Raw genomic sequence first — 27,787 nt, 5'->3', positions numbered from 1 at the left:
ATTTAAAGATGCCCTAAAAGGAACAAAACTAGTTATTCAAGATTTTTTGAGTGATAAAAATGACAAATTTTGTGGTGGTAATTCAGAGAAATTTGCTGACAATTTTGCGATTAAATATAACAAATTTTCTTCATATATATATATATATATATATATATATATATATATATATATATATATATATATATATATAAAATATCTGACACAATAACAATAACACAAATCATAAGCTTCTTTATTTTGGTCTCTTGTCAAGACATGTGTTAGGGCTTCCAATATCGTAATACACCTAAAACACAGATTGCTGTAAAACTCATCAATGGCAGGGAAGTGTTTTCTCTTATTAACTACAGGGAAAGGGTTTCGATCATTTATCGATTTGTCACAGATCATAACACCAGCCATACATGTAAAGCACAACTCTTCCCTGTTGATGACCCCTGACCAACATTCTGCTGAATCTCAATTTCACGATCTGAATTCATGGTTTTGAATCTTGACAATTTTAAACTGTATTTTTACAAACTGGATATCTGCAGTCTATGAATTCAGAACACAAAAAAAATCTGAAGTTTACAAAAATGCCTCTATAAAAACATTCAACCTTGAAAAAATTCAGTTGTCTGAAATTTCAGATGTTCAATATTCAAGTTTTGAAATTATTATTAAGAAATTCAAATTCAAAAAAAATTAACAACACATAAAAAATCAGATTTATTAAATTACAATTGTCAATAATTCAAATGAACACAATTCAAATTCAGATTGTTTTGGCATATTATTAGCTCCACTCTTCGCTAGTGTCTGAAGGGAAAGGCGCTGTAACGTTTTACTGGATCCGGCACTTCATATTTGGTGAGGTACTGTCTCGACATTGATGCGTTTAGGCAAAAGATCCAAACCCAAGACGTCTCATTTATTTGACTCTGAGTCGACTAAATAGAACAAAAAGTTTTAAACCCAGTGCAATTTCATATTTAAACCTCAGCTGGATGTTTTCATTCACTTAGTGCTGTGTTAGACACTGCATGGAAGGTCATTTTCAAAAAAACAATAATAGGGGCTCTTTAACATTACTCTGATTGAGTTTATATTAGTAAGTGTTCAGCTTACATCCTGCAGTGTGTGTGAGCTGCATGTCAGAGTAGAGTTCATTAATATTCACAACCCAATGCATACATGTTTAATTATGGACCTTTTGATTCTAGGAGTGTTTTATGGAGTAAAAAATAAGCAATAAAAGAACAATATAACTAAACAAACCAATAAGATAATAAAATCAATCTCATTGCTCAATATAAACACATTAAAAGTAAATGTAATCATTTATTACATACAGTGCAGAAAATCCACTGATAACACAAGATTTCAGACATACTTCTGCAAATGTTTCAGTCAAGCAAAAAGCAGCACAGCTACTGTTTTAAAAACAGATTTTGTACGATTCTCAAAGGAGGAATCAACAACTCTTTAAGAAACGGACTACTCCAAGTGAAACTTAAATGCTTGATTGATGCTTGTTAAATGTATTTGTTTCATAATCAAAAGTCCTACAGACATTTCAAATAGAATTACTGGTCAAAATGATCAGCCTAAGCACACTTCAGTCAGACTGGACTGAAACATTAAGCGTGAGAACAAAAACTATTTTTTTTGCTCTTAAAGCTAAATTTTGTGAATCAGCCCGATCCTCAGAGACAGTCACTCTCTCTTCATGTAGGTATTCCAGACATTATGTGTGTTATGAAGCTTAGGCTGGGCTTAGGTTGATGTCGTCATCTTTGTTGTCTTTGGATGGTCTCTGGGGTCTGCGAGGCTCATCTTCTCCAGTGTCCTGCAGGTCTCTTTCAGCCTCCACCCAGCTCTGAGGAGCGATCATCCTTTTGGGGCCAAATGGAGGAGGCCCCAGTAGAGCCTCAATGTCATCGTAGTTCACCACCTCTCTCTCTAGCAGAGCATTCGCCAGCTGAACACACAACCACAGCAAACAACAGTATACAAAACAAGAAAATACATCATTAAGGCTATGCTATGAGTTTTTTCTAATAACACAAATATAAGCAACTGAAAATGTGAACCATGATAAATATGATAAAATTGCAACTCCTATATATTCCAACCAACATTTGTCTTCATAATTCTGGGTGATGGGTGGGGGGGGGGGGGGGGGGGGGGGGCAGACTCACCCTGTTCTACTACTACTGATGTTATCAACACCGCCATTTAAATCCCACATCTACCACCTGTGCAGAAATCAACAGCGCAACTGGTTTGTAATGTATGTTGCCAGATTGAGGTAAAAAATGCTTCGAGATTTGACTATTTAGTCAATCGTTTGATGTGATGAGCTTCATACAAGATCTGGCAACTTGACAAACATGGACAAAAAAGTGATTTTTCATGACAAGATTGGGCCATACAAATTATCGGTGTTTCCTGGAAGACATAACAAAATGGGAGGGTGGCGGGAGATGGGTGTAAAACACGGGAGACTCTCAGGGAAAACAGGGTGTTGGCAGGTATACTCCTTTCCATAATCAAAAAGGAAGCACACATTTGGGCAATTTTGCATAAAGACATACATTCATTCTCCTTCGGCTTAGTCCCTTATTTATCAGGGGCCACCACACCAGAATAAACCACCCGCATATTTTCTTAGGTAATAGAATAAATTATTAAAAAAAAGAGATGCTGCAGTTACTATCAAGAATGCATTTATTTTGTGAATCCTTGAAATATTGTAAGGCTGAATATAGGGAGAAGCTGTGAGTGTGGTTTTAAAAGTAATGGTATATTAGTGGATCAGCTAAAAGTATATCTGAACTCATGAAACGATCTTCTGTTGGCGCTGATGGTCTTGTGTCTATATCCTATCCTATCATAACAAGGGCAAAAACAGCAAACATAAATCAGAAAAAAAAAAGAAAACTGTTCTTCTTAACGGCTATTTTCTATCCTATAGCCATCACATGTAACTTTTTTGTCAGCAGCAATATACAACGCTATTAGAAATGGCATTTTGCCATTTAAAGAAGGTACGGATATCAAAATAATATATTTAAAAAATAAACTATACATTTTATTTGTACTATACTTATTTATATGCAATTTGCACTTAGCAGAAATAGTGGCAGATATTTTGCGCCTCGGTATTAAGACTACATTGTAGTGTACAATAAAATCATATTGAGGTTAAATATTTATCTGGGACATGTTAGGACAATAAATCTCTCATGACACCTACCCCTAACCAAAAACACTGTTATAAAACACCCATTGAACATTTTATTTAGACTTTCAGTATATTTGGCTACAACTTATTTTAAAGTGTTCTTGTATACAGTGTAACTATTTAACTACTGAGTAATATTAATGATATTCATGTACATACTATAGTAATAACAAATAATTTAGTACAGTCACATGCAACAAACCCTAAACCTAACCTAAATTATAACTCTAACCATATAGTATGGAAACTCTAAAATACAAAAAACTTTTTACTATATCTTTTTTTATTTAAAATAAATTCCTTTGCAATCTGCTAAGTGATGACAAAAAAGTACAGATTCGTCAAAAGGATAATGAAATGACTTTCTTCTTAAAAGATATTTACTCACTATTTTCTCTCCCTCAAGTGGCTTCAAACCTTTATGAGTGTTATTCATCTCTTGAAAACTAAAGAAAATATTTTGGAGAAAGCTGAAAGCCTGTAACCCTTGACTTCCATAGTAGGAAAAACAAATACTATGGAAGTCAATGGTTACAGGCTTCCAGCTTTCTCCAAAATATTTTATTTTGTTTTCAAAAGAACACAAAAAGTCAAACAGATTTGGAAATAAGTAAAATGTGGGTAAATAACAACAAATTTGAACTATGAACCATGCCTTTAAGTTCCATGAATTCTTCCCCTATTATCCTGCTAATGAGTTTGCAGAAGATCTTACCAGAATAAGTTTGTCTCTGTTGTCCAAAAGCAGTTTCTCAGTATGCCTGTAGGCTTTTGCTATTAGCATTTTGGCTTCCTGAACATGGGAAAAAGAAAGAGAGAAAAAAAATGAAAAGAAAAAGAAAAGGAAAAGAGAAAAAAAACAAAGAAAGGAATAGAGAGAAAGAAAAAGAAAGAAAAGAAAAAAAAGGAAAAGAAAGGAAAATAGGAAAAAAAGAAACAAACAAAGAAAAAGAAAAAAGAAATAAATAGAAAGAAATAAAAAACAAAGAAAAAGACAAATAGAAAAATAAAATAAAAATAAAAAAATAAAAAGGAAGAAAGGCAGATAGAAAAAGAGAGAAAAAAACACATAGAAAAAGAAAATAAAAATAAAGACAGAAAGGCAGATAAAAAAGAAAGAGAAAAAAAGAAAAAAATGAAGAAAAAGAAAAAACAAAGAACAGAAAAGAGAGAAAGAAAAAGAAAGAACAGAAAAAATAAATAGAGAGAAAGAAAGGAGACAAATAGAAAAAGAAAAGAAAAAGAAAAAAGAACAAGAAAGAAAGGCAGATAGAAAAATAAAAAAAAAATAAAAAGAGACAGAAAGACGGTTAGAAAAATTAAATAAAAAATAAAATAAAAATGCGAACAAAAAAGAAAGGGAAAGAAAGAAAGAAAGAAAGAGACAAATAGAAAAAGAAAAGAAAAATAAAAAAGAACAAGAAAGAAAGGCAGATAGAAAAATAAAAAATAAAGAGACAGAAAAACGGATAGAAAAAGAAAATTAAAAAGAAAATTAAAAAGAAAACAAAAATAAAGACAAAGGCGGACAAAAAAGAACGAAAGAAAGAAAGAAAGACAGAAAGAAAGAACACATGATTATTGATAGTTAATGTTTAGAAAAGTCTCTGCAACATCACATTACAGTGAGGTCACCCTCGCCACTCCAGTAGAACAAAAACACTCACGAGGTCCATCTGCTGCTGGAGGCCTTGGCTGAAGGGTCTCCGTCCAATGCCACTCTGATCCTCAGAGTCAGGGAAGGACACCTGTCCCACACTGTCAACCATTCCATACTGCTTCACCATGGAGTACGCTACACGGGTCACCTTCCGCAGGTCATCCTGAGCACCTAAAAGGAATTTGAGTTATCTGGGGTTAAGTATGAACTAGTGATACCTGTACTAATAGGTGCACAATTGTTCCCAGTTAACTACTTCCTTTGAGTCAAAGTATATAGTTGACCCAGCACAACTGTGGAGTCATTTCAGTTTAACCATAAAAAAGTGGAAGTTGATCAGTTGTGCGTTTTAAGGCCTGTAACTGTGTAAGCTTTTTAAAATAGTTTAAAGCATTTGGGAATTATTGCATTTTGTAGCTTTCACAAAAGTATTTTTTATTTAATTTTGTATACAATGCAGACTACACAACTTTATTGTATGTTTGATTATTTTATTTCTGTACCTGACTCCATTCATATCCATTATAGTTGCTCTACTGCACAGGTGTCTAAGCTAGTTCCTGGAGGGCCGCAGCCCTGCACAGTTTAGTTCCAACCCTGTTTCAACACACTTACCTGTAAGTTTCAAACAAGCCTAAAGGACTCAATTAGTTTGATCAGGTGTGTTTAATTAAGGTTGGAACTAAACTGTGCAAAGCTCCGGCCCTCAAGGAACTGGCTTTGACACCTGTGCTTTACTGTATTAATCTACAGTATGCTAATTAGTCTATTATATCTTCTGCAGATGCACTCCTCTAGAAAATCATCCCATTCAATATAAATGTATTAATTATTTCAAAATAGAGCTAGTTGTTAGTTATTTGGTGAAATATCACAACATAAATCCCAGAAAATAAAAATATTGCAATGTAAGTTTTTTTTTAGCTTTAACTTTTAAGTATTATATGCAAGTATTATTTTTTTTATTTGGAGCAGCATTCCTCTTGTTGTTTGCATCCTGCTTCATGCTGTTAGTATTCTTTCTGCCAGTACTATTTCTTTCCCTGAGAGTGTGTTATGGAAGTGTGTAGATGTCATACCTGTGGTGACCTTATTGAAGGTGATGGCCTCAGAGGCTCGTCCACCCAATGCCATGCACATCCTCTCAAACAGCTGCTCTTTAGTGAACAAAAACTGATCCCTCGGCAGGATCTGAGCAAAGCCCAAAGCAGCATTCGTCCTGGGAGCTATTGAAACCTGGAGGACAGATCCAAAGACCTTCAATGCATTTGTATGTATCTATATATATATATATATATATATTATATATATATATATATATATATAGATATTTTTTTTTATTTTTTATTTATTATTTATTTATTTATTTATTTATATATATATATATATATATATATTTATATATATATATATATATATATATATATATATATATATATATATATATATATATATATATATATATATATATATATGTGTGTGTGTGTGTGTGTGTGTGTGTGTGTGTACATATATGTGTGTGTGTTTTTTTTAATCATTTTACGGTCAAAATTATTAGCCCCTTTAATCTATATATTTTTTCGATAGTCTACAGAACAAATTATCGTTATACAATAACTTGCCTAATTACCCTAACCTGCCTAGTTAACCGAATTAACCTAGTTAAGCCTTTACATGTCACTTTAAGCTGTAAAGAAGTGTCTTGAAAAATATCTAGTCAAATATTATTTACTGTTATCATGGCAAAGATAAAATAAATCAGTTACTAGAAATGAGTTATTAAAACTATTATGTCTAGAAATGTGTTGGAAAAAACTCTTCTCCCCGTTATAAAGCCTTATGTCATCTGAAACAAAAGTAAATTAATATCTGTTAGATGAGCATTTGATGCACTTTTATAGTGATAGCTTTTGAGTTCTGCTGAAACTTTATTGTGGTATCAAAGACTACCAAGATACTTATACTCCTGTAACCTCCTGTAAATAATAATAATAATAATAATATTTACACTTCGATCTGGATTCTTGTATGGCTTTTGTGCTGCCTTATACACAAGTAATTACATGACGCATTTTTACTATATTCTTTAGGAGCATGGCTCAGTGCTGCTTACCTTCATGACAGCTTCAGTGTGTTCTAGCAGCCATCCAACTAGAGCATGACCAGATTCATGGAAGGCTACCACCCTCTGCTCTTCCTTTGATAAGATTTTACTCTTCTTCACACTCCCTACAAGTCACACAAAATCAAACATGCAGTTGTTAAAATTCTAAATTATTCCCACTCATCTGATTTTTGTTTTCTTCTTTGAATGTTTCCCACATGATGTTTAACAGAGCAAGGAATTTTTCACAGTATTTCCTATAATATTTTTTCTTCTTGAGAAAGTCTTATTTGTTTTATTTAGGCAAGAAAAAAGCAGTTTAAAAAAAAGCTTCAAACCATTTTAAGGTCAATATTATTAGCCCCCTTAAGGAATATAGATTAATATGTTTAGAAATGTGAAAAAATATATATTCGATAAACAGAAATTGGGGAAAAAATATACAGGGGGGCTAAAGAATTAGGAGGGATAATAATTCTGACCTCAACTGTATATAGTTGATTGCACAGAAATCAAAAGCACACATTAATGCAGCAGCTAGAAACCTGCAATGACTCTTTCCACAGCATATTCAAAGCTGAAGGTGTCGATGGACTTGAAGCCCTCTCTGGCAGCATGAAGGGCAGCTTCATTACAGATGTTGGCAATGTCAGCACCTGGAAAAAACAATGATATACAAATAGTATTGTGGCAGCCAGAACGTGGTATCAACGGATTACGGAGTTCTGTCAAACTCTCACTCACCACTGAAGCCTGGTGTCAACTCAGCCAGACGCAGAGAATAAAAGTCTGCTGGTTGTGTGAGCTTTAGGATCTTCAGGTGCTGCTCAAAAATTTCCTTTCTCTCCTACAACACAAGAAATGCATATTTGATGGCAGGTAGTTAAATTAAACAGAATTAATACACTCTCAAACGTGGTAATGTACAGCTACTGGATGTGTAGAACGGACATTACGCTTTGAGTGTGTATTAACTTTTAATCATACTACTTATGTCATGATTTATGCCACATACAATACAATTCAAATGTTTAACATGATTACATTTTAGCAATGTTTTTATGTCTCTTATGATCACCAAAGCTGCCTTTATTTGATCCAAATTGAAAAAGACTAGTAATGTTGTGAAGTAATAAAAAATACCATTTCATATTTGAATTATGGAGTATTTAAAAATGTAATTTAATCCTATGATTACCAAGCTGAATTTTTAGCAGCTAGTATTCTCGTTTTATGCATCACATGAACTTTCAGAAATCATTTTAACATGCTGTTCTGGTGCAGAGTTATTACTGATATTTAGGTAATATTTGGGTGTACTTACATGTACTTACAAATAATCATGTCAATTTTTGGAAATTAAGACGTATATGTCGAATGAAAGCTGAATAAATATGGTTTTTGTTGATGTATGGTTTGTTAGGATAGGAAAGTTTTTGTTTTTTTTTTGAAAATTGCCTTTAAATTTGTTCAAATTAAGTTCCTAGCAATGCATATAACTAATCAAATATTAAGTTAATATATTTAATGTAGGAAATTTTCTAAATATTTTCACGCAACATGATCTTTACTTCATATTCTAAAGAATAATCTTTCATTATGACCTATACAATTTATCATTGGAAAAATATAATTTTCTGCTCAAAAAGCAGCTGAAAAAAAAATGTTAGCAGCCTCCAATCTCCCTGGACCGCAAACACTGGATGTATATGTTCTTGGATATTGCAAATACGGCTGTGGCAAGGATGCATGGCGCTTCTACAAAAAACTATTACCTCATGGATGTGTGCAATAATTAAGATAAAATATATGCTATTGTGATTTTTTCTTTTTATGTGTAAAAGTCCAAAGTATCTACCTTTGTTAAAAGTGTTCTTGTAAGAAGTTAAATGCAGAGGTACATTTATCTATTTACTTTATTTATTTATTTATATGTATTGTAACTTAATTTTTTTTCTCAGTCTTTTCTTGTTTTTGGCTATGATTCATTTCCTTTTTTTGTTTATTTATAATTTTCACCAGGGGTGGGTGGAGTGGGGTATTAATAGAAAATTGGTTGCTATTCTTGTCTATAACAATGTATGCTTAATTAGTTCCAACTGTTCAATAAAAATTTGATCCCAAAAAAAGTGTCATTGGCTTTAGCTAAAAATATGCCTGTGCAACAAAAGACATAAACAGATTATGTAATTATTTATATATATATATATATATATATATATATATATATATATATATATATATATATATATATATATATATATATATATATATATATATATATATATATATATATATTTTTTTTTTTTTTTTTTTTTTTTAACATAAAAGCACTTTGATTCATCATTACCTGAAGTGTTGGCAGGTCTATGAATATGTGTCTATCAAGCCTGCCTGGTCTCATGAGCGCGTTGTCCAGAATATCTGCCCGATTAGTGGAAGCCAAGACGATCACATGATCTGTGGTACCCATTCCTGGACACAGAGATAATATGTAATAAAATGTCAAATTTATTACAGCAATTAATAATAATAATAATAATAATAATAATAATAATAATAATAATAATAATACATTTTATTTAAAGGTGCCTTTCTGGCAACTCAAGAACACAGTATAATAAAAACAAGAGCAATAAAACAACAACAAGAACAATATAAAAGTATACACAATTAGAGCAGATACAATTAGGTATTAAAAGCCAACTTAAATAAGTGTTCATTATTTAAATCAAGACTCAAAACTCAGTGTTTGGAAGGAATAATAAAAAAAAAACATTACAAGTATAATTATCTAGTATTTCTAATGTTGACTAGTAACAGCATTATCATTTAGTCAAACTTCCATAATTCTTACCGTCCATCTCAACAAGTAGCTGGTTAAGGGTCTGTTCCTCCTCTGTATTTGAGAAACCAGACATGTTCGTAGAGCGTTTCTTTCCCACAGCATCAATCTCATCGATGTAGACAATGCAAGGAGCTCTAGCACGAGCCTCTTTAAAAAGACTTCTCACCCTTGCAGCTCCAAGGCCTGGGATAAAAGTGATTGATCAGGTTTAAATATGAGCATCTGATTATGCCATCAGAATATTGCTCTATGTATATTAATGAGTTTAGCATATTAATGAGGGTTTTTTTTTGCAGATGTAGAACAACTGTCGATCACTTTTTAAAGAAATGTTGACATCTTTGAATTGCCATGCCTGTTGATTCAAAGCAGGGGTGCTGAACCCTGTTCCTGGAGATCTACCTTCCTGCAGATTTCAGTTGCAACCTATATCAAACACACCAGTCTGTAATTATCAAGCGCTGCTTCAGGTCCTATTAATTGGTTAAGGTGTGTTTGATCAGGGTTGGAGCTGAATTTGCAACTTTGTTTTTTTAAGCTGAAACAACGCCTGAAATCTTTACAGCAATGTGAACATTAATATGATTCAATCAGGTTGGTCAAGTTTGGTCATGCTCTAGTTGGATTTTCCTTTAGTATGCAGATTGACTAACATTTTATGTTTGTGGCTCTGTACATACAGTACATGTTTATTGTAATATCAAGTTTTTAATTTGTTAATTTTTATATTTTTTATGTACACACTGAAAAAAGTGAAAACTTAAATTATTTCAGCATGTTACAACTATATGAATTAATTAGTTTCCACTTAATTTATTATGATTTTCAATAATAAATAAAGTTGGAAAAACGTCATTCTTTGAGGTGTAAGATGTTGATTTATTTAAGTTTATCTAACGAGGATTTTTTTTTTCAGTGCGCTGTAAAAAATGCTGGCATCCACACAATCGATTTGTATTGGCACAACCTGAAGGAATTAAGTTAACTTACTCATTTTCACAAATTAAAGTGGATTTAACTTAACAATTAAGTTGTCAAACTTAAGAATTGTGTTGTTTCAACTCATTTTAAATAAGTAGTTTGAACAAACAGCAAATGGCATTTTTTTGAGCGAAAACCCTAACCAGGCACGAGGGCTGTGGATCAGCTTCATGTTATATGCCCTATTTACACAGTATCAGTTGACTTTTATATAACAATGTCAAGTGTATCATCCTTGTCGCAAGCAAACAAGTAAGTAAGTAAGTAAGTAAGTAAGTAAGTAAAATAAATATTTACCTCCAATCACCTCTACAAACTCTGAACCTGCCATAGCCAGGAAGGGCACCTGAGCCTCTGTTGCCACAGCCTTAGCAAGCAGAGTCTTCCCACAGCCAGGAGGACCCAGGAGCAGAGAGCCTTTAGGAACCTTAGCCCCAAGCTGAAGGTATCGGTCTGGATTCTTCAAAGAGAGAAAAAAAAGGCCTGTTCATAACAATAACTATAAAAGGCAGCTAAGACCAATTATATTAGCATCTAAATATCACACAACAACATTCTGTTTATTATACGCATCAGCTGCAGATCAGTTGATGAACGCTGTCATTAGTGCACATGAAAAAAAAAAGATGGGTGTCAATCAGCTCCCTTATTCAGTAGTCAGTGCACTGATCAGGGAGTCAGACATTTTAAGGGCTGTTTCAGTTGCACTCTTTAAGTGCACTAGAACACATTTCCACCAAGTCAAGTCAAGCTGAGCTTTATTGTAATTACGCTACATGTGTGGACATTCAGTGGAAAGAAAAACAACCACGGTGCTAAATAAATAAACCTAATATGAATGCAACACTGGACGTAAGAGCTATTTTAAACTATACTAACTACTGACTATGCATTTACTATACATACTTAAATATTCACAACCTAAGACAGGGTATACAAGTACTTTTTCATTAGATATAACAATACGGTGACAAATATTAAAGATGTTTTGTGCAATAGATCTATTTTAAGGTAGAAAAAAACAAGTAATGCAACATAATTTGTGGTAGATTCACAAGGAAACATTGTTTTTCTTAGTCCTTGAGTCTTAGTTCTTGAGTCCTTGTATCATGGTGTTTAAGTAAAGTGCTGGTGCATATTTATTTTACTTGTTTATTTGGCAGAGACAGTGTACATTAGTTAGTATTGCTACAAATGCACCAGAATTAGCCAAAAGGCTATTTCTCATCCACTGTCCCTGGACAGATGTTGCCACCCTAAAAAAACAATCCAAAAATTATACAATCAATCAAGTATAACTAAGAAGCACTAAAATAGTCATAGTTATGTAGATCTTAATAAATAAAATGTATATGAACAAAATAAACTAAAAACACCAACATTGGATAATTGAGATAAAAGTAGTTAAAACATTTAAACAACAAATTATTAAGGCACAAGTGGTAGCATGATTGGTAGGTACATGCTAATACGAAAGAGGACACCTCTGATGTTCTATAAACCAGGTTTTTAGATGTTTTCAAACATATTGTAAGTGGTTATTTTTCTGATGCTTCCAGGAACAGAGTTCCACTCCTGTGCAGCTGTAACTAAGAAATGCACCCTGACCGAAAGCACTTTTCCAGAGTGGGACAATACAATCTCCTCTGGCTGCCCCTCATGTTGCTCTCTGTGTGGTGTTCTTTATATAAATTATATAAAGAAAGAGTGAAAGACTCCCCTAACGGGAGCTCTATGCTCCCTGAACACACTCCAATTGTATCAGTCATCTGCACATCAATAACTGTCGGGTTTAGCTCAGCTACTAAATACGATCTCCAAAGACTACGTCGAATAGTTCGGACTGCTGAGCGAATCACTGGTACAACCCTTCCTACTCCCCAAGAACTGTATTTATCCAGAGCAAGCAGAAGGGCTGCCAAAATCACTCTGGACCCCTCACACCCAGCACACTGCCTCTTTGAACTTTTACCTTCTGGTCGATGCTACAGAGCACTGCGCACCAGAACAGCCCGACACAGAAACAGTTTCTTCCCTCAGGCAATCCATCTCATGAACACTTGATGATAATAATTGCGACGTTTATACATCTCATTATTCTGGTATATAGTAATGGTTACTATGCATGTTAATAAATGCTTTATTAAGTCAACTTCATGCAGTTTTGTGACCTAATCTAAAGTGAGGACTATTTATGCTTTATAAATCCCTTATAAATGACAATTAAAGGCTTGTTTTGAAATGAACAATAATATTTGCAATCTTATCTAAAAAGTAAAATTACTGTGAAGTTTAAACATTGCAGAATAACAGGAGTGTCAAAATATAACATAAAATTGGATAAAACAACAATATAAGAATTCAACAATTTAATAAGATGTAATGTTTAAATTGTACAGTCATTTTATTTTAGATTAGGTTGCAAAGAATTATTTTTTATTTGTAACAGTTTCATTTGTGTATCTTCAAATGAATAGAAATTAATAAATGGATCGTTTATGTTCTTTTTTCCTGTTTAGAATATAACTGAGCCTTTAATTGTCATTTACAAGGGATTTATAAAGCATAAACAGTCCTCATTTTAGGTCACAAAACTGCATGCAAACATTTAAATTAACTATTAGTATATCCCTGAATAATAAGAATTATAAATGTTCATTTGAATAGTTTATTAATCATTTACTTATGCATTCTGAATGATCTTAAAAAGCAAACAACTATCCTTAAATAACTGGTTAGTAAATAATGCGACACTTAATTTAGTAATGAAAAATACATCATTAACAAAGTATGAAAGTACAGCTATTAAGCACATTAAAATGTGGTTATAAGTATTTAGAATAGAGCATTTGTAGTTGTATTTATGAACTGCTTACTAACATTTATTAATGTAGAGTTAATGCTTAACAGATAATGAATTAACTATTTGCTAATGCTTAATGAATAGTTCATAGCGTGCAGTTATTATATGGTGTTACCAGTCTTAATTGTTTTATTTCGGTTACAATTTTTAAAAAATCAATTAAAAAAGTAGTTTCTAATTTTTTACAAACATTTAAGGTCATTATTATGAGCCCCCTTAAGCAATCTTTTTTTCAATTGTCTACTGAACAAACTATCATTATATTTGCCTAATTAACCTAACTCTAATTAGGATAAAACTTTAAATGTCACTTTAAGCTGAATACTAATCAAATATAATTCATCATGGCAAAGATGCAATAAATCAGTTATTAGAAATTTATTTAGCTATTTAAACTATTATGTTTAGAAATGTGTTGAAAAAATCTAGGGGAAAATATAAAGGAGGGGTTAAAAAATTCAGGTCTAATAATTCTGACTTCAATTGTGTTAAAATATATTAGTTCTGCTGTTGCTTATAAATGTCAGTTTTGATGCTGTAAAACGAGGATGTTCTCATGACACACTCAGCGTCTCAATTTCTAGTGAACCAAGCTGCTTACTGTCCTTACCAGTGTCCGAATTCACAAACACACCCTAATGATCCATGAGCTAGGGAGCTGATTGAGATGCACACAAAACATCTCTCGGTTAGCTTTCAGATGCAATCTGGTGCAAGCAGACCAAAGACAATTTAAACAACCAAATAAACAGGATGTCATAAGATGATGGGATGCTCAATAGGGTTTGTTTTTTTCCTCACAGGAGCCATGTTGCCCATTTTAGTTTAGAACATCCATTGCTAAGTAGTAAGTACTGTCACATAACATCCATAACAAAAGCTTTTTTAACTGTAAGTCCAGCATACACAAAAACAAAGAGAAGCCAAACTGCAGGTGTGAACTAAAACAATACATGTGTGGTTTATTGCCTTAGTGCAGGGGTCACCAAACTTGTTCCTGGAGGGCCGGTGTGCTGCAGATTTTAGCTCCAACCCTAATCAAACACACCTGAATGAGCCAATCAAGATCTTAATAGGTATACTTGAAACACCCGGGCAGATGTGTTGAGGCAAGTTGGAGCTAAACCCTGCAGGGACCCCTGCCTTAGTGTGAACAGGCTGTAAAGTTTGGCAACGTGCAATGCATCAGTAATGTGGAAGTAACAACAGAAATACACAAGGGGGCGATAGAGTTCTACTGCAGCGCAACCAAAGATGTTATAGCAGGATTTCTTTTGCTCGGTCATGCTATTGGAAGAGCTAAAAGAGAAAACTGACAGTAAAAATGGTTAGACTTTGTTTTACACTATTTACATTAAATGTTACTGTAATTATACATACTAACAATGATTAAGTGTAATGGGTATATGCCGAAGCATGCTAATAGGACTTTTAATTTGCCAGTAACCTGGGTTAATCGTTTCCGGTGAATTGTATGCCAATGCAAAATCAGCATGTTTAAGGTCTGTTTTTTTAAAAAACCAGCGATCTCCACTAGCTAAGTGATATCCGATATAAAGTGGGTCTCAGATTGTACAAGAAGCACTGCATTAAATAACATTTTTCCCCACTATGTCTTTATAATATGAGCATTTATTTTACCCTAGTATATTCAATGGAGCTTCTGCAAAGCCTGCAGATTTTGACGGGCGCGTGCGAGTATACGGCTTTTTGTCTCGTTTTCCGCTTGAGAAACTAAATTAATGACAAAGTCTGTTTAACTGATTGTATTTGAATTACATTACAACATCGATGCTGTAAAAGGAACCATATAAAATGGAAAAAAAACTTACAATAACAGGTCACCGGAAGTTTATCAGTATGGGAAACACACTAGCTCGGAATATACCCTAAGATTACATTTACATTTAGTTTTGACATTTACTTTTGTCTTAAGCAACTTACAATTGAGGAGACATGTTAGTCCTCAGTTATTATTCTGTATTATTTAAATAAAGTGACCGAAGGTAGTTTACACTAATGACTTGCTGAACAATTTAAATGTTGACCTTTCAAATGCACCTTGAAAGGTTTGAGCATGTGTAACTGAAATATTTTATTCTTACTCAACTCAAGAAATCATGTTTTGGACTTTCTTACCTTGAGATAATCCACAAACTCTTTGACTTCCATCTTGGCCTCGCGCATTCCTGCCACATCTTTGAAGCTAACACCTTTCCCAGATTTCCCATCAACAATGGTGAACTTAGCCATTTTCAACTGATTCTGGTGAAACATATAGATGACTTTACATTAGAAAACAAATCAGATTGTAATCTCTTTAAAATGCATTACACTCACTCACTCACTGACTCTCTCCGTATGTGTGTGTCTTATGCTTTATCAGCTATAATTTCCAGAAAACTGCTTTAGGACTTTTGTGGGGATATATATTCATTAACATGGTTTACAAATTTGATATATTACACTAATTGTCCATAATGTTGATATGCGATTAAAAAAGTAATGTTTCATCTATTAAGACCCCGTTTACACAAGTACGTTTGTTCTAAAACAGCGTTTTAGAATGAAAATGATCCGTGTCCACCCTGGCGTTTCACCCAGTGTTTATGAACGGGTCTCTGTCTACCCCACACCGCTGAAAACGCACATCACGTGACCCCCCACACACACTCTGGCATGTGCTGCAGCACATCTAGCCATATAAGAGCTGTGCTCGTCGGACTGTTCATCAAGGATCTACCACTGGATCTATTCTCACTATATTTGTTAAACACGATAATTAATTCATCTTGTCTATATCTAACAACATATTCCCTGACTTTGGTCTTTTGAATGTATTACTTGTTCTCAGGTAGCGTGTTTTGGCTGAGTGCAAAGATAAGTTAATAATTAATATAACCACGTACATTCTGTATATTGACTGATTGCTTGCCTTTATTTCCTATAATGTATAAACTTGTTTTACCTTATACTTTTATAATGGCCATTAATGATTATTAAAACTGATATTCAGCAAAAGAGAGGGTATGTTTCATATTTTTTATAAAAATGAAAGGAGGCAGTAATGTTATAGGCTTCGTTTTGTTATAAATATGCATACAGTGAAGATGACGCTCATGGATACATGTAGCCTCAACATTTCTGCTGTCTGTTAAGATGCTAATATCAAAATGAAAATAGGCAGTTCCTCATATTATGTTTTCATTTTATTGTTAAGATAGAGAAACAACGTAGCCAGGGTGATGTGAATAAGGTTATAAAGTACACTGTTCCCTTTGAAGATTTACCTGACGTCTCCTCTGTAGTTTGTTTTTTATATCATATATCATACCATATTCCATATATCGGAACTTACAAGGAGAGAATGCAAGACTGAACTGTGTGTAGGCTACTTAATATTGAGGGAAAAGCCCCAATCAGATAGGGAAATGTCTGCACCCATGCCTCCGTTTTCTGATGTCTCCGTTTTCCCCCATCCACACTGACATAGAGCAGCAGAGTTTTAGAATTAAAACAGCCTCTTCAGCGTTTTCAAAATGCTCCTTTTTCGGAGCTCAAAAACTCTGGTGTAGCGTTTTTAAAACGAAAACGCATTAGTATAAACAGGGCCTTAACTCTACAATCTACTGATAAAAAGCTGTGAAAATGCTACAATAAAAACCTGTTACCTGTTAAGTATGGAATAAAATCACTGTCATTAATATTTCGTGCGTAAATAAAATTCACGCATCCGTAATTATAAAATCGTAAAGGAAAACGGAGCGTACTCGTAATTTTACGAGGGTACAATTTCAAAATCTGCGATTAGAACAGACACAGATACGACATTTTGTTTTTCTGTTTGTTTATGACTGATACATTTACGATGGGTGTACTTTACGAACACGAAATACAGTTTCACCACAGACACGAAATCCTGATTAAGAGTACGAATCAAACAGCGAGACTTCACTGTCAAAATTACGTCACCGCTTCCACAGGCATTAATAAACAAGCGAGAGTCATCGATCATAACGGCGCGCCTGCTGGACGTTCGAGCTCCACACACACCGTCTCAGATAAGATTTCTGTTATTCCCTCTTTGAGAAATGTCCGTCATGAGCTGTAATAAAGGTTGAGACTCAATGAGGTCCTATTTCGCTGTGTTTCTTGGACATTTTACTGAATCAAAATTAAGAACGGGCCGAGGATAGAGAGCTAGCATAATGTGTCAGTTAACGTTACAGGCAGCGAGCGCAGAGTCTCTCAGTGAATCACTGAACGGTGTTTAACTATAACAGGACATCTGTAGATTAAGTCACTTTTTTTAACTGTTTAAATAACTCTCAAATACTCTAAGATCACCAGAGAACACAAATTAAATTAGACAGATTTATCCAGTATAGGTAGATAAAACAAAGAAAAGTTTTACTCTTATCAATTAATTAACTTTAAATAAACCAGAATAAGCTAAATATAATGTGGTAATTAAACAATCACCAATATAGAACAAACACACACAGAAAGAGAGAAACACACAGAATAGTATACGGCTAAATAGTAATATAAATGTTTATGGTAATCGTTTATTAATTATAGTAATACAGTATAATGTAACTAATAGTTTAATCAAGTAATATAACAAACAGATAATAACAAATAACATAACAAACATTTATATCAATAGTTACTAATACCTCACTTTGTACAAATTTAAAGATAATATATATATATATATATATATATATATATATATATATATATATATATATATATATATATATATATATATATATATATGATCTTGTCATCTCCTCTCCATACATCAATGAGGAGCTTAATTATTCAGCTTTCAGATGACATACAGGTCTGTTTCAGATGATTGCCCCTCATGTCTGGTTTTGTGGTCCGGGGTCACATATTTAACATTTATTTATTTTGATTCATAGTCTCATAAATGTTTAACGTTACAAACTTCTGGTGAGCACAAACCCTCAAATATTTAAACTGCCTTTTGCTGATATCTTCATTACATAATAGATCAATATTCGATCTGGCTTTAAAAAAGGTGACTTAATCAACAGATGTCCTGTTATAGTTAAACACCGTTCAGTGATTCACTGAGAGACTCTGCGCTCGCTGCCTGTAACGTTAACTGACACATTATGCTAGCTCTCTATCCTCGGCCCGTTCTTAATTTTGATTCAGTAAAATGTCCAAAAAACACAGCGAAATAGGACCTCATTGAGTCTCAACCCTTATTACAGCTCATGACGGACATTTCTCAAAGAGGGAATAACAGAAATCTTATCTGAGACGGTGTGTGTAAGCTCGAACGTCCAGCAGGCGCACTGTTATGATCGATGACTCTCGCTTGTTTATTAATGCCTGTGGAAGCGGTGACGTAATTTTGACAGTGAAGTCTCGCTGTTTGATTCGTACTCGTAATCAGGACTTCGTGTCCGTGGAGAAACTATAATTCGTGTGTGTAAAGTACACCCATCGTACATTTATCAGTCATAAACAAACAGAAAAACAAAATGTCGTATCTGTGTCTGTTCTAATCGCAGATTTTGCAATTGTAGCCTCGTAAAATTACGAGTACGTTCCGTTTTCCTTTACGATTTTATAATTACGGATGCGTGAATTTTATTTACGCACGAAATATTAATGACAGTGATTTTATTCCATAGTTAAGTTAGACAAGTTTTCACACTATTTATTGTAAAAACCTGAAAATGACTTTCCCAGAAATCCCTGCATACTTTTTTTGACATCACTATGTCTCTTTATAGCTTTTTTCATTATTAGTTATGTTTATTTAGCATTTTCCATTTTATCTAATGTTGAAAATCAATGTTTATCACATGACTTTAGTGTGTTACTATATTGGTGTTTAGAAGTTAAATGAATGATATTGAGCAACTTTTACATACTAATATCCACTGCTTGAGGAAAAGGTTTTTGTGAAATGACTGTCTCCTCATCATTTGGTTTTAATGGGGTTTATGTCTATATTACAAAAGGTTTTACGATGTAGACACTAATAATTCAAACTTAGTGTATTACCATTGTATAAAATATAGTAGCTTACTGTAAACTTACCGCAAGTATACTATACATTTTACAGTATAATTAAAATATAAACATTACAGTTATTGAGGGAATTTAAGAAATATGATATCAGGGGTTCGTTCTTCGTATGTGGATTACTCAATTAGCAGGATTTGGCAATTTGACATAATCCAGGATCGTTTTGTTCTTCAAAACTCATTCGACAATTGTTGTCATTGCAACAGTTCTGGTAGTTCAAACCTGCTCAGGAGCAGGCTTATTTAATATAAACAGGATTAGATCGGGTCTTTTCAAGCAAAGGTTATACTGAAAGTATGTACCGAATGCTGATATTTCCTTACAGTAGTAACCTAAAGGTAATTTACACTTGGGAAAATAGTGAAATAGTTAAAAAAAATGCATATGTACACATTTATAATTTATAATAATTAGTAATATTTAATATTAAATAAATAATTTCTATGTTTCTATAAATATATGTTTTAAAATACATATAAATAAAACTTATGCAATCTCTGAAATAAAAGTACAAAGTGGGGTTGTTCTCCCCAAGGCGATCAAAGAGAACATTTATTAATATTGACTTTTTAGATACAAACGTGTACTATTTGGTACCGACCCAGCTTTACAATTTGTGTATATTATGATAATAGACTTGAACAATATTCAACTGTTTTTTGTTTGTTTGTTTTATAAAGGAATAATAATTTATGCAGTCATGCACATGTTTTGACAGCTAATATGATGGTGATTTGAGGCTTTGCAGAAGTTGCAGACACCTTTACCGAAATCAAAATGCTTTTTTGATGCTAAACTAATTTAAATTTGCTGATTAAGAAACTTGAATAGCCCTAGGCTACTATAATAAAGAATATCCACTTTAAAATGTAAAACTAAAAAACTGTTAAATACGCTTGACACATGAAAGTTTAAAGCCTGCAGCTCAAAACAATTGAAGAAAGCTATTGCATATCATATTTAACAAACCATTTACTGCGAATCATGTAATTTTGCTCATAGGCATAATTGAATATCAATCAGATGATGTCATTACACTGCTGTGCCGTCAGCCAATCATTGCATTGCTGATCATGATTTCGAGGATCAATAGATCTGTCCTTCACAACACACGCAGCCATCTCAGATCAGTTCATCCAGTCATTTTAATCTGATTCACGAACATGTTTGAAGAACCAAATAAGCCAGAGATCAGTTTTCAAGATTAAAAGATCCAGGATCTGCCAAATCATCTTAGATCATTTAGGTGAGGTACGAAGAACGAACCCCAGTTAACAGATTGTTTTATTTAGATTCCAATTGTCTTCATTTAATGCACTAATAAAATATTGATCCAAGTACTCTTATCTCACTCTGAGACCCCCTTGGAAGTTTTCAAAAGCCACCATTGGGGCCCCGACCCCTGATTCAGAACCACGGACCCAAAAGTAATGTAAATGTGAATCTTGACTTACAAAAGCACTAAATGTCCATAATGTTGTTTTGCGATTACGGAAGTAAAGTTTTATCTTCCACAACTCTACAACCTACTGTAAAAATGCTACAGTAAAAACGTTACCTGTTAAGTTAGGCAAGTTTCCATATTATTTATTGTGAATAACCTTAAAATGATTTTCTGAAATTCCCTGTATGACTATTTAAAGTATTTTTGTTGACATCACAGTCTATTTATAGCTCTTTATTTTTCCCCTCATCAGTTATGTTCGTTTATGTAGAGTTTTTCACTTCATCTAATGTTGAAAATGAATGTTTATCACATGACTTTTGTGTCATTTGTGTTACCATATTGGTGTTTAGTAGTTAAATGATTGATACAGAGCAACTTTTACATACTAATATTAATAATACTATCCAATGCTTGTGGAAAGATTTTCTGTGATGAGCTATCAAACCACTTTCTCGCCATCATTTGGTTTTAATGGGGTTTATGTCTCTATTACAAAAGATATTACAAAGTAGATGCTAATAATTCAAAACTTAGTGTATAAACAATGTATAAAATAAAATATAGTAGTTTACTGTAAACTTACCACAAGTTTACCATACATTTTACAGTATAGTTACATTTTACTGTATAATTAAAATATAAACATTGCAGTTTTTGAGGGAATTTAAGAAATACAACATCAGTTAAAAGATTGTTTTATTTAGATCCCAAATGTCGTCATTTAATGCCCTAATAACATATTGATCCAAGTACTCTTATCTCATTATGAGACCCCCTTGGAAGTTTTCAAATGCCCCCAACTGGGCCCCAACCCCTGGTTCTGATCCAATGACCCAAAAGTAATGTAAATGGTAATCGTGACTTACAAATGCACTAAAGCCGCCATCTCTCCCACCCATTCCTGCTAATCTGAAGATGTACCAGAGGATTGCAACCCCAATGGCAGCCATGCCAAGTGCATAAAGGGCACTGTGGAGGAAAATAAATTGTTATATTCAGTATAAATAGTTATATTTTGTTGTGGATTTTGATGCCTTCTTTAGCTTGCCAAGTTTGCGTGCTCTGTGAAAATTACTCACTTCCCAAAGAAGCCTGTGCGCTTGTAGGTCACTGGTATTCTGTCTTTGGCATCTATATTCAGCTCTTCCTCCGCTGCTCTAAGCTTCTCCTCAAACTTGTCAATGTTGGCCACCTGCATTCGGTACATCAGGGCAAGTCTCTACAACAGACAATGGAACATTAATAAAAGCGAACAACGACAACAATTATTTTAAAATTGCACAGGGGACTAAATGTACAGGAGAAAACACACCGGTCTGCCGAAGATGACCGCACCAGGGTGAAGGTAGATCTCCACAATGTCACTCTCTGGGACCACCTGTACTCGCGACACCTCCCCTTTGGCTAACATTTCATTCACAAAATCGTTCCAGGATATGTTCCCGCCACTGGTGTTAATAGAGTTGAGTAAGCTCATGATAACAGCGATAATAAAAAGTGTGCGCAGTCGCTCCCTGTACATCTGATCCTCCTGCTCTCGTCTCTTTTTCTCTTCTAAGGAATAAACAACAAAAGCAAAGTATGCATAAATAATCGGGCTTAAAGTTATATCTGGTATTGAATTACTTTAGTCTGATTGGTCAACTTATTGCATTGATTTTCCAGTAAAAATGATGTCATATAGCTGTACCAAATTTGTGTATCATATACTGTAGGTTCTTATGTTGGTTTCTATTTTGAATAGTTCCAGACAAAAGCACAGATGAAGCAGAAACTCTTTGTTAATTTGTTGAGTGATAATAGAATAAATTACAAAAGGTATAAAATTAAGAAAAACATGTTAAATATATTTCTGATTAGCACTAGACAATTAAAAAATATATGCAGGTCATGCCCAGACATTTGTTGTGGAAAACAAAAAGACTTAATAATAGTTATAATAACAAATTAAACCCTGTTTCAGATGTGAGTGTTTTTCAAATCATTAAATGATTGCAGTAATCTTGGATATGTCACCAGAAAAAAGTATGTTTATTTTTTAACCAAAAGATCCAGTTACGATATTTGATGAAATCATTAAAGCGAAAAACTTTCAGCCTTAAATGAATCTTTCCCAATAAGATCTAAAGCATGCATTAAGAAGATTTTTTCAACACTGATTGACTTTTTAAGGTGGGGGGGGGGAAATGGGGGTTCTTGATTATTAAGACATATTTTGTTATGTAAAAAACTGGCACAGATTTTAGAAAATACCTTCCTCTTCCTCAGGGGTCTTCCCTTTTTCACCCTGTTTCTTTTCATGTCTTCTGTTGGATGTGCTGAAGTAATGAGTACTGCCTGATAGGGTTAAACATAATTCCATTATATAATGCACCAGACTGAGGTAAAGTTGGTTTTATATTTACACATTCATTCAGTGACCATTTTTGACATGCTCCCTGTATTGTTTACCATGGTACTTTGAATATTTGATCCGAAATCACATGCAAATATGACTTCAAAACAGCATTAGCACTATTTACTTGACTGTGAACTATGTTGTACCTTGATAGTCATTGGCTGCTACTATGATTTCACTATAAAAAAGCAAAGAATACTTTTCTAAACTTACATTATTAAGGAGAAAGTCCAAATGTGTGAATATAAAACCAAATTTACCTCAATATGCACCAGGATGATTTATGAACATCAACTAAGTGGAACAAGTATTAAGCTGCATAAACAGTTGAAAGCTGCAATACTATATAGCTCAGCCAAAATATTCAAATAAACCATACTTACCTAAAAGTTTCCAAAGTTTCGCTTGAGTTGTGAGCAAGTTGTGGCGACAATGGAATTCAAGTCCAATAAGCCTTGGGATTAAAGGCTTTGTCAAAATGTCCTGTGAAATAATTACAAAAAAGATTGCTTTATCTATGAAGGAACACCAAGGTCATGCATAATCATAGAATAATAAATCAAAAAACATGTGCTTTTGAGATTTCCTGCTATTATTATGAAGCAGATGTGGTCAACAATGTACCAACAACAGACATGACATGTCATATTTAATGCACTTAAAAGTCACTGTTTACAACATGACAAGCCAATTGAAGAAAAGTTGGTTTTATATTCACACATTCGGACGTGCCCCTTAATAATATAGTATTAGAAACGTAGTCTTTGCCAATTCTAAATGGTGAAATAACATTAGCAGCTAATGGGACATTCTAAAAAGCTTAACGTGGCTTAAGGTACCTAAACATCAACCAGAGAAACCCAAATTTCTGTCAAACTTTACTTGTAATTAACCCTAACTACTGCAAAAAGAACAAGTCCCAATTCCATAGATGAAGTGGAAAAACATCACAATAAGCATTTTCTCCCCATTGAAGTCTGTTATAAGAAAAAACGTGGCTTAATGCGGTTTAACAACAAGTGGGGAAAATCAAATTTCTATCAAATTTTACTTGTGGTTCATACTAACTACTAGCTAAAGAACGAGCCCCATTTCCACAGCTAAATTAAACTAAATTATGGTAACCCTTTTCCCTTATGTTGTTGTGGGGATGTCAATGATAAGCACAAGCACATTCTTTTGACAGCAAGGGTTAATCTAGGACTGGGCTATTATAAATAAAATTTGATTTTATGAACAGCTTTTTTAACATTTGATTTCCCTCGGTTGTTGTAAAGTAACGTTAAGCCTATTATGGACTTCAATGGGGGAGAAAATGTTTATTGTGATATTGTTAACTTTATCTATGGAATTAGGGCCCGTTCTTTTGACAATAGTTATTATTAATCACAAGTAAAGTTTGACAGAAATGCTGGTCTGTGTTAAGGTAGGTTATGCCATGTTAAGCTGTTTCCATATAATGGACTTCTATGGGGAGAATGCTTAAAGTGATATTGTTCACTTGATACACTAAAAGAAAAGCTTGTTCTTAAAACAGCAGAAAGTGTTTATAATTGTATTTTTATAGATATTTGATTGTCTCCAGATGTTGTTAAGTTAAACCACATTAAGCTCTTATAATTGACTTAAATGGGGATAAAACACTTTAACATTATTCACTTCATCTACAGAATCAGAGTTTGCTTTTTTGATAGAAGTTAGTGTTAATCACAAGTAAAATTTGATAGATTTTTGGTGTGGCCCACTTGTTAAGGTACATGTTAAGCTTTTTCATTTCATAATGGACTTAAAACGCATGAAGTGAAAATTTTCACTCACTAAAATTAAAGCTACAGAACATCAGAAAGTGTTTGTCACAAGTAAAATTTGATAGAAATTTGATTTTCACAGCTTGTTGTTAAGGTAAATTAAGCCACGTTAAGCTTTTTTCCTTATAATAGACTTCAATGGTGGAGAAAACGTTTATTATGATGTTTTTCACTTCATCTATGGAATTGGGACTTGTTCTTTTTGCAGAAGTCAGAGTTAATTAAAAGTAAAGTTGGACAGAAATTTGGGTTTCTCTAGTTGATGTTTAGGTACATTAAGCTTTTTTTTATATTAAGCGTTTTAGAACGTCCCCAGTCAATGACTATCAACGTAACCATTGTTCACATTCTAATAAATAGTGTTAATGTTACTTTGAAGTCATATTTACATTTTATTTCAAGACGAATATTCAAAGTATCATAGTAAACAACATAGGGAGCTTGTCACAAGTTGTCACTGAACGCATACCAACATAAAACTTTACCTCAATGACAAGCCAGGCCTCTTTGCTATACATTTGTTAACAAAAACATATAAATGACCAACCTGAAAGTGTCCTGAGTTTGGCCCTCGTGTCTTTGAAATCACTAAAGGCGTCACATTGCTCTCTGTTAGCTTTCTACTGTTCTGAAAACAGCTGAAACGAGACGACAGCGACCAAAACCGTTTGCTATAACATGCGTTTCCACGCTGCAGAAGTAGCGCTGCCATGTTAAAAACTGATTTATCGATTCGCTTGGATCTAAGGCATGCTATGCCAGAGTAAAGGCCACTCTTTAATGTGACCTCTTTCAGGAGCTGCTTTCACAGAGCTGTCATAGTGATTATGTAGCAAGTCTTATCAAACGCAGACAAATATAGCGGTTAATAACATGCACGTCTTCGGTTTCGATATACCCGATTAAATCGAACGTTTATATAAACCGAACGTGTCTTAAATTATACAAATAGAGGGACATTACAAGGCTACAGTGACAACTAAAACCGTGAACTCTAATGTTGTTTACCGCATAGGCTTGAGAAACATGTCTGTTGAACTTTCACCTTCAGAATCAGCCAATCGCGGATGAAAACAGTTCTTGCGCTGGCTGACGGGAAATGCAGTTCCGCTTGCAATTTTATAACCAAAAAACTACAAATAATTATCACTGGGCATGCGCAAAGAACATTTACTATTACAACACGAAGTTTAATATTTTGGTGTAAAAAAATAGAAATGGTTGTGAAATGAGGCAGTTTTAAAAGGTTAGTTGGTGTTAGATGGGGTATTATTATTAGGTTACAAAGAACTACTGCATTTGCATTGCTTTTATATTGTGAAAGGTTGAAATCTCTTGATCACGGGTGCCCAAACTTTTTGTATAAAGGGCCAAAAGGCAAAAATAATTGGGAATTTATTTCCTAATATTTAAAAATAAACAGAAAACATTGCTTAGAATCATCATATTAACTAATGCAGTATAACTTTTTAATTATAACTCATTGCAATAAAAAAATAAGCAATCACATTTATAACACACTGGAGTTAAATGATGAATACACTATAGTAAAGCAGAGTATGCCTTGATTAGCTCACCAAAGTGTCTGCACTATCCTCTATTCGTCGAGTGACAGCATGTACATTTTAAACTAAATCACAGCATTTAAATTGAAACATTTAATTTCAGTTAGCTTTGTTTAAAGCTTAACAATAAAACAAACATTTACAAAGTTACATTAAATTTGAAATGACAATACCTACACCATCCCCATCATTCTCCCTCTTTTCTCAGATGGGATGGCAGGCCAAATCAAAGGTTTCCATGGGCCAACTTTTGCCCGCGGGCCCTAGTTTGAGCATCTCTGCTATAGATTGTTGAAAGTGATTTTTGACAATTTCAATTAAATGTTCTATAATTTTATTTATGGTTTTTAGATGTCTAAAGCAAATTTTAAAAATGGGGTGTTTGTTGAATTTTATTTTTGGTTTAGGCAAAGAAAATTAGGCAGAAAATTGATTTTGGTACACTGAAAAACCCCAAAAGTTAAGGTAACAAACCATTTGAGGAAACCGATTGCAACAAACCATTTAAGTACAAAAACTAATCCCAATGAGTACTGTGAACTTACTCCATTTGAGTAAACAGAGCAATCTGAGGACAGTAAAACATAATAAATGAAGAGAACTCAAACCAACTGAGTACTGTAAAACCCAATGAGTTAAGGCAACTCAAACCGTTTGAGGAAATTGATTGCAACAAACCATTTGAGTTAAAAACTAATCTATACGAGTACTGTGAACTTACTCCATTCAAGTTGAAGTAATGAGGTATTTAATTAACTCATTACCTTTAACACTGAGTTCATAACTCTTTTCAAATGAGGAAAATT

General features: G+C 33.4%; 1 protein-coding gene across 1 annotated transcript; it reads right to left on the bottom strand.

Annotated features, from left to right (window-relative positions):
- Positions 1–219: 219 nt before the first annotated feature.
- Positions 220–26,449, bottom strand: spg7 (SPG7 matrix AAA peptidase subunit, paraplegin). The gene is made up of 17 exons (XM_056462154.1): positions 25,964–26,449; positions 23,992–24,091; positions 23,464–23,547; positions 22,523–22,764; positions 22,290–22,429; positions 22,077–22,179; positions 15,828–15,953; positions 11,123–11,285; positions 9,854–10,027; positions 9,347–9,471; positions 7,741–7,843; positions 7,542–7,652; positions 7,006–7,121; positions 5,972–6,128; positions 4,900–5,063; positions 3,948–4,025; positions 220–1,966 (listed from the first exon to the last, which is right to left on the bottom strand). Exons 1-17 carry the CDS (start codon positions 26,126–26,128, stop codon positions 1,751–1,753), a joined length of 2,367 nt encoding a protein of 788 aa, XP_056318129.1. The 5' UTR covers positions 26,129–26,449; the 3' UTR covers positions 220–1,750.
- Positions 26,450–27,787: the final 1,338 nt, after the last annotated feature.

The sequence above is a fragment of the Danio aesculapii genome, chromosome 7 (assembly GCF_903798145.1).
Source record: "Danio aesculapii chromosome 7, fDanAes4.1, whole genome shotgun sequence".
NCBI lineage: Eukaryota > Metazoa > Chordata > Actinopteri > Cypriniformes > Danionidae > Danio > Danio aesculapii.
The sequence above is the reverse complement of the archived record's forward strand: the minus strand, read 5'-3'. Positions and strand labels throughout refer to the sequence as shown.